We start from the raw sequence: 14,310 nt of genomic DNA, 5'->3' as shown, positions 1-14,310 counted from the left end.
CTACCCGCGGTGCTGTCTTTTTGCTACATCGGAAAAAGCGATCCCAGCGTGCGAGTTTGTTATTTTTCGGAGCGTGGAGCGTGCACACCAACTCGGTATAATCACCAAGAAGAGCGCGAGGAGAGGACAACGTTGGCAGCTGTCCATGCGCGCTCCAAAGCCGGGCTATTTATTATGGATGTGTGACCCCAGCTGAGGTATTGCCTACTACAACACATGCTTATTCATCCTTATAGACGCCCCTTTTAAAAAAAACAAGAGCGCGCTTTGGGGGTTGATTCCCGTGTAAAATGATCTGGATGTTTTGATTTTTGGCCAGCTGTCAGTGACGCAACCTCTTCCCCAGACTGCATGAGAAACCCAGGCAGGGCGTGAACTCGCGGAACCCTTTTCATACGAGCAAAGCGATAGAGTTTGTCTCACTTCAGCTCTCAGTATAGTTCATTTTTGTACAGCCATGGATATCAAGGCAGAGGCGGAGGAGATGGAGTACAAGCGCCCGGCTCCGATTGAAGTTTTCGCCAGCCGTTCCACGCTGCATGGCATCTCGCACATGTTCACCTACGAGCGGATGTACATCAAGCGAACCCTCTGGATATTATTTTTCCTGGGCTCGCTGGGGGTGCTGGCCATGGTGTGCGTGGACCGCGTGCAGTTTTACTTCCAGTACCCCCACGTGACCAAACTGGACGAGGTGGCCGCGGCTCTGATTCGGTTCCCCGCCGTCACCTTCTGCAACCTCAACTCGTTCCGCTTCAGCCGAGTGACGCGCAACGACCTGTACCACGCCGGGGAGCTGCTGGCCTTGCTCAACGGCAGGTGAGTGATGGCTGCCTCTCAAACCTAATGTTTTTGCTGTGTTTGAGTGTAAAATATATCAAAACAACTATGGCAGAGGCACTTAAGGCACAGGGTACAAGCTCAAAGGTGTAATTTGAAACTTTTCTAGTGGAAAGCGCCAGCTGCTTATCTCCACGAGGATGTGATCACTTTGTCTGGAATGTTCCACAGTATGACTTTTACCTTATCCATCTCCATGGAGACAAGCAGCCAGGCTCACAGTAAGACTACATGTTTAATGAAGGCAAAATGTGGAACTGGGGATCATTCTCAACATCTCAGTGGAGACCAAAAGTTTGAGAAATCCTTTATGTAACTTTTCTGCAGTGGGGTCCGTCACCTGTCAGTCTTTATATTATTGCTTTGCCTGAATGTTCAACAGATCAGATCTGTGGGTCGCCTCTCCACAGATCTGATCTCCAACTTGGTCTGGTAGCACTGCCTGCTTTTCTCTTTCAAGCTGTTAAAGTACAAAGTCATACCTAACTTGTTGCTTTAGTTGGTGTCATTCTAAGACTGGTTCATAAAATGTGTGATTATAGGTTACTGTATCAAGTGAATGCTGAAGAGTGTACAGTAGTTTAAAAATAAAAGTTGGTGGTTGTACAAGGAAAAGTAAGTTGTGAAAATGATGACGAGTTCTTTCACAGCAGTGTATAGACAATACAAAACCTGCTTCTTCTGCCCAGTGAGCTCATATTACCTACCAGGAAAGATTATGTAATATAAATTGTCTAGAACTATTTTACAAAATGACTGGAATAAGTGAAAGGCATCTCTTCTTATATCTCATACACAGTACCAGCGTTAAGTAAGTACATTTATTGTCTTAGCGATTATATGATTACACTTCCATATAAAATCAAAACAACTCCTTTAATTATAGGCTGGGGGATCCTTAACAATGACCAGTTGATTATGGAATAGCTATACACAACCACAGCCACTCACTCTCCCCCCAGGGCTGTTTCTATTCACCATTATAGCAGAGCCACCCATGCATGTTGTGGCCCAGGGCTGGTGACACAAGAAGGGCAAACAAACATGGTTGCATCATTTAAAGGGCATGGATGAAGAAAAGCTTTGTTGGAAATTACATGTCATTGTTTGTAATCTTGAAAATGATACATCCAACAATGACACATAAATGATAATGCATTAGTCTTATACAGCGCTTTTTCAAACTCTCTGAGTCACTTCACAATTTGTGCATTATTTATTCACTCCACACTCAGTGGTGGTAAGATACTGTTGTAGCCACAGCTGCCCGGGGACAGACTGATAGAAGTGAGGCTGCCAATCTGCCCCATCAGCCCCTCTAACCACCACCAACACTCACCACATTCATACTAGGCAATGTGGGTGAAGTATCTTGTCTAAGGACACAACAACAGTTTTTACCACTGGCGCCTCACTGTAGCACTTGATTTTCCCAGAGGTCTCCCATCTACTATAGCAAGTAATAACCAGGCCAGCCCTGCTTAGCTTCTGAGATCTGTAGAGATCAGGCTTTGACAAGGATGTTTGGCCACACAATCCATACACAGACAGAGGTGTAGATTCACAATTGTAAATTTATAGTTCTATCTGGTATAATTTGGATCACCATGTCACCTTTTACTGTTTTGAAAATGCTGTATTTGTCAAAAAACAAAACAAAAACAACAACATATGAATATGTTTAACAAGTTTCAGTTTTGTTTTTGATGCTCTGAGTGTCATAGTTCATGTTTGTAGTGGTTGTAGTTGGTGTTTTATTTTGACATTTGTTTAGTCTGCTTGTAGTTTTGAGTTTTACTTCCTGTCTTGATTGTTTGCCCTGCCCTAATGTGTCTCACCTGTGTCTCATTAATGTGTGTGCTTATATACCCTGTGTACTCCTTTGCCCTTGGTTGGTTTATTGTCATTATGACTCTCATGTCTGTTTTGGATTTTGTGTTTGGCCATTAAACAATTTTGGAAATGCAGTTTTGCATTTTGGGTCCTACTTCTGCTCTAGACGTGACACTGAGTCCCCCTTGCTTCCTGTGCTAATTCAGTCCCCTTTAGAGCACTATCACAACACAATTATTGTGCATTCTGTTAACGATTGATGATAATGATACTGCACATGACGTCAGGTTTGTGAAGTTGTAGTTGATTGTTTTGCATCATGCTTTTGTATACTATGGAAAATTGCCATGTGGGAGTTTGGATAATGTCAGCTTGTGATCTTGGACAGGATTTAACTGTTTGACTTTGAATAGTGCCTGATTGCAAGATTTCTCTAACATGCAAGACCAAGCTGTAATACCTTTTCAAGCATGTTTTTGATGAGGGAACAACATTACAGCATAGTAGAAAGCTTCATCTGTGGTTGTGCTAAAATAATGAAGATTTGCCCACAGTGTTCAGTGGATACATGTCCATGAGTACTGAAATATGAACTACAGACGGGTAGAATAGATCAGCAGGTTTTATATGTACCTAATGATACCCAAAAGAGATACTTTGTTCTCAGCAGAGGACATTATCATTACTAAATAATTTCAACCTTTGCAAGTTGTGAAATGTGACTATTCAAACTGAGATTTCAATTTGAATTACAATTATCTTTCATATCTATTCAAAATTAATATGTGTTAAGGCAAACCTATATTCCATTGAAGTCTCTCCCGGGGACTACATCAGCATGATGACCAAAAATGACCAAAAACTTCAGCCATATTGTCATGTTCAGGCACACTTCACTGAATAGTTGTGGGATCCATTATAAAACCCTCCTGTGACTGTATTGGGAAGACTTCCTGGTCCATTCACTGCAGTTAGAAGAACAGCAGGCTCAGAAACAGGAGCTCAGGCTGTTGAAGTGTTTAGCCTGAGGGAAGGAGCCCATCTGTGAGAATACACCCATCACTGGACTACTCCACAACAAAGCAATGCAGCTTTGGCACGCACACCTATGTCAAATCCACTTTACTGAGCAGCAAAAGGTACAGAGGAAAATACAGGAATTATTCATAAATCAATATAAAGTACACAAGAGGGATTACAGTACTTCATGGCTTGTTAGTGTTAAAGTGCATATGACACTTTTTCATGTTTTTTATTTGTATTATTTTATTATTTTTTGGTTTGGTGAGGTAACATCTGTGGTAAATATTTAATGGTGGCTTATGGAAAAAAAAAGTTGAGAATGGTATTGTCTTGGAAAGCATGCATTCTTACGAAGAGCAGAGTCATTTATCCAGAGATCTGACCAGTAACTTGGCCTTTTAGTTTCACCTGCTTGACATCATGGAGATGTTTAATGCCATACTATGAGACATTTCAGCAATAGCATTTCCATGAAGACAAAGAGACAACCTGCCGTCAGAAAAGTTACACAGTGTGCCTTTAAGCAATGCTATCACCCTAAGATCTATAGGCAACACTGGTGGAGTTGCTGTCTTGTAATCAGAAGGTTGGCAGTTCTATCCCAGCCTCAAAAACTTTGCCAGACGAGCTTATTTCTCCCATTTCATAGCACACCAGAAATCCTTCCAATTTTGAGATGGTCCTTTCAGAGGTGATAATTTGTAGCATGTGTTTCTCAGATATGGAAGACATCTCTGATTATCTCTGTACATTTCAGAACCAAATATATAACTTCTTTTTATAGTTTAGTGCGTTGCGTATTGATTCTGTGGCTCTCTGTCTTCTTTTATTAGCCTTTAGAGATGAACGATTGGGAAAAATCGGTTGTCACTTGTGATTTTAAATGTGTTCAGAAGAACTGACAAAGAAGAATCGCATTTCAGAACATGTTTGTGCAGATGTAAACTACAGGGTTAGCTTTTTTATGGAGAATACGACTTTGTGGAGGAAGTGATAGTACTTGAAAAATTGCAGCCTTTGTGATTTGCTAATTGTGTCCATTCAAATTGCAATTTTGGTTTGATTCCAATTAATCTTGCAGTCATATGATCTTTTAAATATATATATCTTGATATATATATATATATATATATATATATATATATATATATATATATATATATATATATATATATATATATATATACCAGCACTATTTATTAGAATTTCTTCTACTTGGAAGAAATTATGGGACTTCAAAAATTTTAGTCTTTACAATTTGCTAATTGCGTCTGTTCAAATTGTAATTTTGATTGTGATTCATCTTGAAGCCTAATAAGATTTAGCCTGATTCATCAACCGGTTTCACTTTTTGGAAACTGTCTGACCTTGCAGCATTAGAATTTGTTCACTCGACGGTACTTTTTTTAATTTAGATTTTTCCAAATCCCGTAGGAATAAGGGCAATAACGACTTTCCCCTTGATAAAATTCACCAAACATTCTCTTTGTTCTGGCTTGGCTGGTGCCCAGACTTGCCCTTTCGGGGTTCTTGCAGACCATCTAGTGTATTCTGATTCCTGACAGAGTCACTGGAGAGAAATGAAATTGACTGGAGGCACTAGGTGGCACCAGGCTGGCTATATGAGATTGACATCAGAATTGGTATTGAGTATCAAGTCTATTCCTTAGTTTCAAAATCAAGTTTGAAATGTAAAGGTGCACTATGCAACTTTCTGGTTGTAAGTCCATCACCTGCTTGTTTCTGTAGTGATGTCATTGCTCTGCTTTGAATGTTCCACATTAAATAGAAATACCTTACATGCATTCAATTACAAGTGGCTTTATTGCTCAAAAAAAAAACAGACAAACAGGCATTCTGATTGTGAGCGGGGTTGCCTTCCCACAGATCTGATCTGTAACTTGACCTGGTTTGGTTTTCATGATGATAGAAAGCTTTAATACCATACTGTGAAACATTTCAGACAAACCTCCATGGACCCTCCATCAAAAAAGTTACACAATGCAAGTATCATGAAACCCTAATCCTGTGTGGCCTTAAACATGTCTTGCACAACCCCTTTTTACATCATAAACCACTACTGTAAGTTGTTTGTGAATGGTCATAGAGGGTTGGCTGCATTTGTCAGAGTGGAGCAGAGTGGCATTTTCACACCTGTCTGTGTCTGGGGACTTAGGCTCAGCAGGAGAAAGCTTTTAGGGGCACACATAACACAGTACACAGCCCCAGGTAACCATAACCAAACAAACAATACAGATCCGAAGTGGCACTGCTTTCACTTCATCTATTATTGCGATAGCTGTGTTCATGTGGGGTTGTAACATTCTAAAGGACCTGTAAAAGTTTAAAGGTCCTATATTACACAAAATGGATATTGTGCAGTTTAAGTTATGTTTTGTTGTTGTTACCTCCTTAAAACATTATGTTGAGTTGTGCTTTCGTTTATTAGTCTGTCTACTTTTGCAAAGCTCAAAATGCTATAGTGTAGTGGTAGTTTTCAAGTTAACAACTACTTTCTCTTCCAGTCTTTTTAGAGATTGGAAGAGTGTTGAGAAGAACTCAGCCTAAATATGCAGAATTTGTGTGTTAAGCATGTGTGAATGAAACAAAACACAACTCCAGGTATGTTCTTTATGAGGAAATAACAACGTAATATGGGCCCTCTAAAAGTTGTCTGTATAGCTATAGTTAGGACCAGTTTATCTTTCTATCTTAATTATGGTGTGAACCTATTTTTACACAGTTCAACAATGACTTTCCACTTCAATTCAGTTCCGTTCAATTCAAGCTTATTTATATAGCACATTTATAACAACTTCAGCTGACCAAAGTGGTTCACATACAAGTCAAACGATTTCCAAACGATACTCCTCTTTTATAAGGATAATAGTAATTGCATTGTAAATGTATTACAAGTTTAAATACAATACTCCACTGTAAAAAGAATCAATCTAACTGACTTTATTAACCATTATTGATAAAATGGACTAAGACTTGGGACTTGACTTGGACTTGAAGGTCAGTGGCTTGGGACTTGAGGCCTGTGACTTGAGAAGACTTGAGAAGCACTGTTATAGCTGAATTCTTTCTATTCTGACCATAATGATTCACACTGAGATCTTGTCAAAACATTTAAAAAGGAAAAATTTACATTTCTACAAGTACAATTTAGTTTAAAATGTATATAAATTGCAAAAATCTAAGCTATATTTGGTATTTTGGTTTAAAAACTTGAAATTACTTGAAGCTCAAAGCAGACGACTTGGACTTGACTTAGACTTATGGGCCAGTGATTCGAGACTCGACTTGGACTTTCCTGTATTTGACTTGGGACTTGACTCGGACTTGAGGTGAAAGATTTGAGACTTACTTGAGACTTGCAAAACAACGACTTGGTCCCACCTCTGACAACACAGATTAAAAAATTACTATGAGAATATAAAGAATATAAGCAGGCTGGGCCTGGGTTGTACTTGGATGGGAGACCGCTAGGAATTCCAGGTGCCACAGTGGGGCGCCAGTGGTAAAAAAACTGTCGTTGTGTCCTTAGGCAAGACACTTCACCTACATTGCCTAGTATGAAAAGTGGTGTGAGCGTGAGTGATGGTGGTGGTCGGAGGGGCCGATGGCGCAGATTGGCAGCCTCGCTTCAGTCTGCCCCAGGGCAGCTGTGGCTACAGTAGTAGCTTACCACCACTGAGTGTGGAGTGACTGAATAATGAACTGTAAAGTGCTTTGGGTATCTTGAAAGGCGCTATATAAATGCTATCAATCAATCAATAAAATGAAGCTCTATTTAACTCCACTAGTCCTCGTAAAGACAATAAAACTAGTAGAATAAATATAATATATGAATAGTAAATAAAAAGAGAGAAGAAGAAGAAGAAAAATAGTACACCAGGTAAAAGAGATGATATTGTACAAAAATACTACATTAGTTTAGTTACCATTTGTACAAGTCAAGAGGAGTGATACAGGCTACTGCTTTCAGACCTGACATATGGTCCTCTGACAGATGAACCCATCTGTCTTTTAAAGGATGACATCGAATTTCTCATCTTGATCTCGGCTTTCACTTCTATCACATTTTATCATTTTGGACTCTTATACAAAGCTTGCCGTTCTGAACAAGAAGTCCTTGGAAGGTAGTAAATGTAGTAAAAAACAGTTGCATGATTAAGTTTTAGAAAATAGAGAACATTTTGGCTGCACCCTTCAATACAACCACTAAAAATATCTCATTATTAACTCTGGTACTAGTACTACTGCAAAAATGTTGATTCTGAATTGACAAAAATACAACTATTTCTTATTGCTTTTAATACTTTTAACATGTGGTTTCAATGCTAGAATTGTGAGCATTTTTTCCCTCCAGTGTATTTTATATTTTAAGGGAAATATACATTAGTTAAAAGTAAAAAATGTGCTGATATATTGCAAAATCAAGCAATCAAACTTAATTAATTAATAACACGCTTTTCATACAAAGTGCTTTTTGGGTCAAAATGAGTCAGCTGTCACATTTTTATTTGCTGTGAACCAGGAAAAAGTGCAGGTGCTTTGCTAGCATGCTAGTTGTTGGAAGCTGTATAACACCAAAACTCTGCTTTTAAAAAATATATATTATGCAAAATTGTCTTTTTGAGCTTTTAACAGTGACACTTTCTTTTAACATTGTTCCCTTAAAAACATGCCTGAAGTTGTGTTTAGCTTCATTCATGCTTGTTTCATTAATACTGATGAGGATGTGTTGCTCTGAGCCTCAGAAACACTTAAAATTTTCCAGAATTTTTATGTCACTGGTAGAAATCTTGTTTTAAATCATTGCTACATTAATGTTAAGAATATCTGTATACTTTTACCATGCCAGCCATGATGCTTTAGCCAGGAACAGGAAAGCTGGAACAAAGAGAGCGTTGTGGTGAATTATATCAAGGAGGAAGACATTATTGCCCTTCTTCCTACGGGAGTTAGCCCCGTTAGTGGCACATTACATACATCACGACTTGGTTAAATAAAAAAAAGTAAGTGCCTACCATTGAGTGAACGAATTCTAATGCTGCAGGGTCAGATGGTTTCCACGAAGTGAAACCAGCTGATGAATCAGGCTAATGATTCTTGAAAGACTATTTTTGTTATTGTTGTTGTTTTGTTTTCATTTCCACTGTTGCCGGATTGCTAATACGAAATTCAATACATAATTTGAAGCTCTAAAACATGAAATGCCAAAGGAAATATAGCAATATAATAGAATAATATGTGCCCTTTAAGACTGCAGAAATCAGGTACAGCGCCTTTAAAATGTATTACAGTAGTAAATATTTTGACTGTGCCCACATTGTCCAATTAACAATACAACAGCACAACAGCTACAGCAGCCCGTGCTCCTAGACTAGAGTATTTTTAGCATATTGATCTGGAGCTTAGCGTACACTTAAAGATACTCTCGGTGGAACAAATTAGAATGGCATAAATTCAATGTCTCATTTCCAGAGCGTGTACTATAGGACTGTGACTGCTCTGTATGCGCCCCCTGACAGCTCATAGTGTGGCTGGGGGCTGTTGTATCGGCTTTTGTTTTCAAGGCTGCTTCCATACAACTCAGTCTATATGAGAAATGTCTCCCAGTGACATTTTCTGGATATGGTATAGCTGGGACCGGGGCTGTGGACTAATATTGTAACTATACATTGTGACCATTGGCAGTTGAAGTAAATAACATTGGCAATAGTGATGCTGTCAGCTGTTAGGAGGATGGGGTGTGTATTCTTGCTCAGGGAAAGACAGCAAGGTGGGAGATATATCGGAAAAGGCACAAGCTATTTCAGTTGTTGTTTTGGAGATATGTAAAATGGAAATGAAAGCTGTTTAAGAGGGCTGCCATAGAAAAGAAAAAAGTCCAGTGTAATCTTTCAGATGAGTGTAGAGGGTAGTACTGCATTTTTGTGCTTGATTGATCCATTCATGTTTTTGTGTGATATACTTGAACCTCTACCAAGACTTTTACTGACACATTTTTGAACATTTTTGATTGGCTCCGATAATATTTTCCACTCTTCAAGGCACTCAAAATGCTTTACTTCAAGAAATCACTCACCCATTCATACAACAGTGTATGCAGACACCAGGGCTGAGATGGGCTGAGATGGTGTCTGGGCCTAGGACACAATTACAGTATTCATCTGTGGGAGCTACAATCGTGCTGCTAACCAGTGGTGTAGTGAGGATTTTTTAAGTGGGGTACATGATTGGTGACGTGATCGATGATGCCCCCACCTACAAAAGCCATATACTCACCTTGACCTGTCGAAATACACACAGATGTCACATAGATTGTTAGTTTATTAAAAAAAAAATTTAAAAACACTTTCAGTACAAACGTAAAGGCACCAGCCCAGTAAAAATCAGTAATATTTGATGTTTTTTTGCTCAAAATGATGCAGAATCATATTATTAACATACTGTTTATAATCACCTACAGAATATAAATCATAGGCTACAGCACGTGACCAGGTCTAAACCAAGACTGAACCAGGACTAAATCAGGTCTAAAACAGGACTAGGATAGAACTAAACCAGGTCTAAACCAGGACTAAACCAGAACCGAACCAGGACTGAACCAGGACTAAACCAGGACTAATCTTGGACATGAGAGAGACAGAGGGAGAAGCCCCAACCTGTGGAGCAGGGTGTCTGCAAAGCGCGATCAAGTGACGGCTGTGCTTAGCCCTGTGGGGCATGGAGCTCTGTGGCAGTCCTTTCACCTGCGGTCATATGATGGTATTCTCGGGCGCACCTCCGAGCCCTGTCCCAACTCTAAGTCCTGGTTCAGTTCTGGTTTAGACCTGGTTTAGATCTGGATTACACCTGGATTAGTTTTGGTTTAATCCTGGTTTAGTCCTGGTTCAGTCATGGTTCAGTCCTGGTCCCTCATGTGGCAGGTAGGACAGAAATATCATGAACCTATTCAGGTTGTTTTCACCATTGCCAATAGCTCCAGTTTGACATTTAAGTTGTAGCTATTTTATATTTGTTATTTTTTAATATCTCACGTCGGGAGAAGTGGGTGGATGGCGAAACCTGCGTACAACGCCTGCTACACCTCTGCTGCAAACCTGTGGGTCAGTGGATCTGACCGCTCAACCAATGATGTGTATGTTGAGACCAGGATTTGAACTGACAACCTTAGGATCAGAGCACAGATTGTTGCCTATCTGACATTTGAAAAAAAAACTCCAAAATAAGGGTTTGATACCTGGGTCGGATTAGGTCTTTCTGTGTGGAGTTTTCATGTTTTCCCCCTGTCCCCAATCATCCACCACATGTACATAGGTTCAGTCCAAATATGGAGTGTTTCCTCAAATTCTTCGTCAGGGGCCCCGGACTCCTGACAGTTTGCTACATCTATATTGAAAAATCGGCCCATTGCAGTGAACAATTTTCCCAACAGCAAAAATAATGTGTATTGACTAAACATTAATCAATGCAGTTGAATTATAAGAAAATAGTGGAGCCTGTGGACGACTGGGTCAAACAGCCTCAAAAAGTGCAGCTCTGCAGTGGTCAGATGATCAAAAGTGGTCATCTTTTCCACCTTGTGATGTCATATGGTAATACAGCAAGAGCTCTACTGTGTTTATAAACTCCATGCATGTTCACTATAATAATTTAGATAATTTCAACTAAACAAAAGGTAAAAGGAAGCTATTTATTACCTCTTCATGGCATCACAAGGTGGAATAGAGCATTTTTAATTTTGGAAATGTAGACAGACTAATAATAAAGTGTTACTCAGACATGTGTGAAACAACACTCCAGGTATTTTTCTGATTAGATAACAGCATTATAACATGGTTTAAAGCTCACAAGAGTCAATTTTGCATACTATTGGACCATTTACAGGGACAGTCTGGCATTTTGGATATAGGACATCATTTCCTAGTTAGCCAGAGTGTTGGAGACGTGTGGAGACACTTAAAAAAAATTAAATATTAATCCAGTCATTGTATTTGCAGAGGTCGCTGGTGCTAGGCTAGCACATGTCAATGGCCATAGTTAGCCTGCCACTAAAAACTCTCTTACCCACTCCACAAAGCACCCGAAGCAAATTTATTATTACGCCAGACTGTTAATGTGAATGTCTGTGTTGACAGAATAATGTTTGAAATAAAACTAAGCTTGTATCGCATGAATCATTGCATGTTGAGGGACTATTTTCTCAGCAGCAGCGGAATTTTACTTTGCCGGAATATTTTTTTCATATATCAGTCCGCCGCTGGGAAGTACAACTGCTACTGCTGCTGCTCAGACCTAAATCCTTCAAATGCAACTTGATTTTACTTCTAAAATTATTCTATTGACACAGACATTCATATCGACAGTCTGGTGTTATAATTGTTTTGCCTTGAATGCTTTGTGGAGTGGGTGAGACTGTTTTTAAAAAGTGTCTCCACACGTCTCCAACACTCTGGCTCACTAGGAAATGAGGTCCTGTGTCCAAAATTCCGAACTGTCCCTTAAAAAAAAGAAAAGAAAGTAGGACATTAAAAAGAAACAGTCCCTCTAACTAGTTATACTTTCTTTGTGTAATTGGGTAAGACACTTCACTTACACTAACCTTTTTAAGTGTGTTTTGTGGTGAAGCAAAGAGGCCATCATATTTCTGTCCGTCAGCTCCAGGGCAGCTGTGGCTCCTGCTAACTACTCCTGCTGATTCAACTCAGTTATTCAAAACATAACATTTGTGACATTACTATTAAATAAAACTTTAACAAAAAACATAAATAAATTGTCATTTTCCAAATCTTTAGTCTTTTATATGACAGGCTACACGCATAGTTAAAAGTCTTATGAGTGGGATAATAGTTTTCTGACTGTCACAAAAATACCTAAAGAAGAACGTGGTGACTGTTGCGTTTTAGAAGTTTTTCTTGATTTTCTTTGACAGATCTCCGAGAATAAAACAGGGTGTGAAATCAGATTAACAGTACTTGACATTTGCCTGATAGCTGTTCCCACGTCACATGAATCATACTCCAAAAATCAGCCACACAAACAGGTGGAGCCAGAGTAGGAGGAGAGAGAGAGGAGACTTCAGAAGAGTTTGAGCAGAGCAAAAAAAATGTAGCAAAAGTCAAAGGAAAATACCACATTTTACCACCATCTTATGTAATGCAAAACTGACTCATGTGAGCTTTTAGCCATGTTAGAATGTTATTACCTCTTCAAAAACACACCTGGAGTTGTGTTTTGTTTCGTTAAAGGTTGTATGGAGGATTTTTTTTTGTTTCAAATTGTCAATGATAGCATTATAGAGGTGCAGTAGCCTTGTAATTATGATGACCAAAAAAAAGAGAATAAAAATTCATCAACTCTGGACGTGGTGGGGCCAGCTAAACATTTGCCAATAGATAACGACACTGCCTCGTTATCTGTTAGCTGACAGGCTGTCAATCAATCTCCCTACGTTTCTAGCGTAACTGACTTGCCTGCGCGCCGCCGGTACGTGGTTTACGTACGCCTGTCACGCAGTCCACAGACGCAAGCCGCACAGACGCTGTTTACTCAACCAACGCAACAGTTCTTAGCGCCTTTTTTGACCTATATCTTCCTCGCAGTTAGCACAAAGTTTGTTGCAATGGCAGACAAGAATCCAGGAGCAGTTAGCCACAAAAGAAAGTCAGTTTTTGAGGTCACTGAAAGAAGAAGACAAGGGGAAAAGCAGCGAAGCCAAACTAAGGTGATTCTTGAAGATTCATTCCAGCGATGGTGCAACTGAAGCAGACGCAGGGTCTAAAGACTGACGCACTGGTCGCCAAATTACTCCTGGACAGGTCACTTCTGCTTATTATGAAAACTTACTTTATTTCCAAGAGCTAGTCAAACGTTTTTCAGGACACGAAAGCGATATCCTGTGTCTGAAAACGTAATTTTCAAGGCAAAGAAAGAGTCCGCTTGCTGCTGCGTGTTGTAGCTAGTTCATTCGCACTGAATCTCCGCGCACTCTTCTCTGCACCCCTTTCCTGCTCCTGTCCCCGCTGCCCGATCCGCTCTTCCCCCTGCTCCTCACTTCTCCGGGCACGGAATCTCCGCGCACCGCTCCCCTCTCCTCTCTCCTCTCCTCACTCTCTGCTCCGCTCTTCTCCCTGCTCCTCACTTCTCGTCCGCGCACGAAATGTCCGCACACCCGCTCCCCCTGCTCCTCACTTCTCCGTCTTGCCTAACCAACACTGTAGTTAGTTGTTTACAAGTCATGTGCAGTGCACCGGCTGTAAACAAACCTGTTTCTGGCGTAAAGAGGAGGCGGGAGAAGGCGTTTCTACGTAGGGAGCTGTAGGGGAGGGGGGGTGGTTTCACGCATGCACAACATTTGAAAAAGGACAAACAGTGGCTGGATTTCTCGTTCCTTGGAAAATCCTCTATACAACCTTTAAAGCAGCTCAAAATGCTTCGTTCCGCTGTTTGATGTCATGAAGTGGTAGATTTCAAGAGAGCAGCAGCTACCTCTGACCTTTAGTTCAATAAAGACATGGGCAATTCCAAGGCTGAAATCATTCAAATGATTCTAGTGAAGGTGTATGGAGTTTAAAAACACAGTGAAGCACTTCCTGGAGG

The 14,310-nt window shown here is 40.0% G+C and overlaps 1 protein-coding gene across 1 annotated transcript in view; it reads left to right on the top strand.

The window, feature by feature from the left end:
- The first annotated feature begins 457 nt into the window (after positions 1 to 457).
- Positions 458 to 14,310, top strand: part of LOC110173771 (acid-sensing ion channel 1-like) — a 257,546-nt gene continuing 243,693 nt past the window's right edge. Inside the window, exon 1 of the mRNA XM_055160809.1 lies at positions 458 to 819. Coding sequence (XP_055016784.1) covers positions 458 to 819 — 362 coding nt within the window. The remainder of the gene's footprint in view (positions 820 to 14,310) is intronic.

This window comes from Boleophthalmus pectinirostris, unplaced genomic scaffold (genome assembly GCF_026225935.1).
Source record: "Boleophthalmus pectinirostris isolate CB_2022bp ecotype Guang Dong unplaced genomic scaffold, ASM2622593v1 HiC_scaffold_3, whole genome shotgun sequence".
Lineage (NCBI taxonomy): Eukaryota > Metazoa > Chordata > Actinopteri > Gobiiformes > Gobiidae > Boleophthalmus > Boleophthalmus pectinirostris.
The sequence above is the reverse complement of the archived record's forward strand: the minus strand, read 5'-3'. Positions and strand labels throughout refer to the sequence as shown.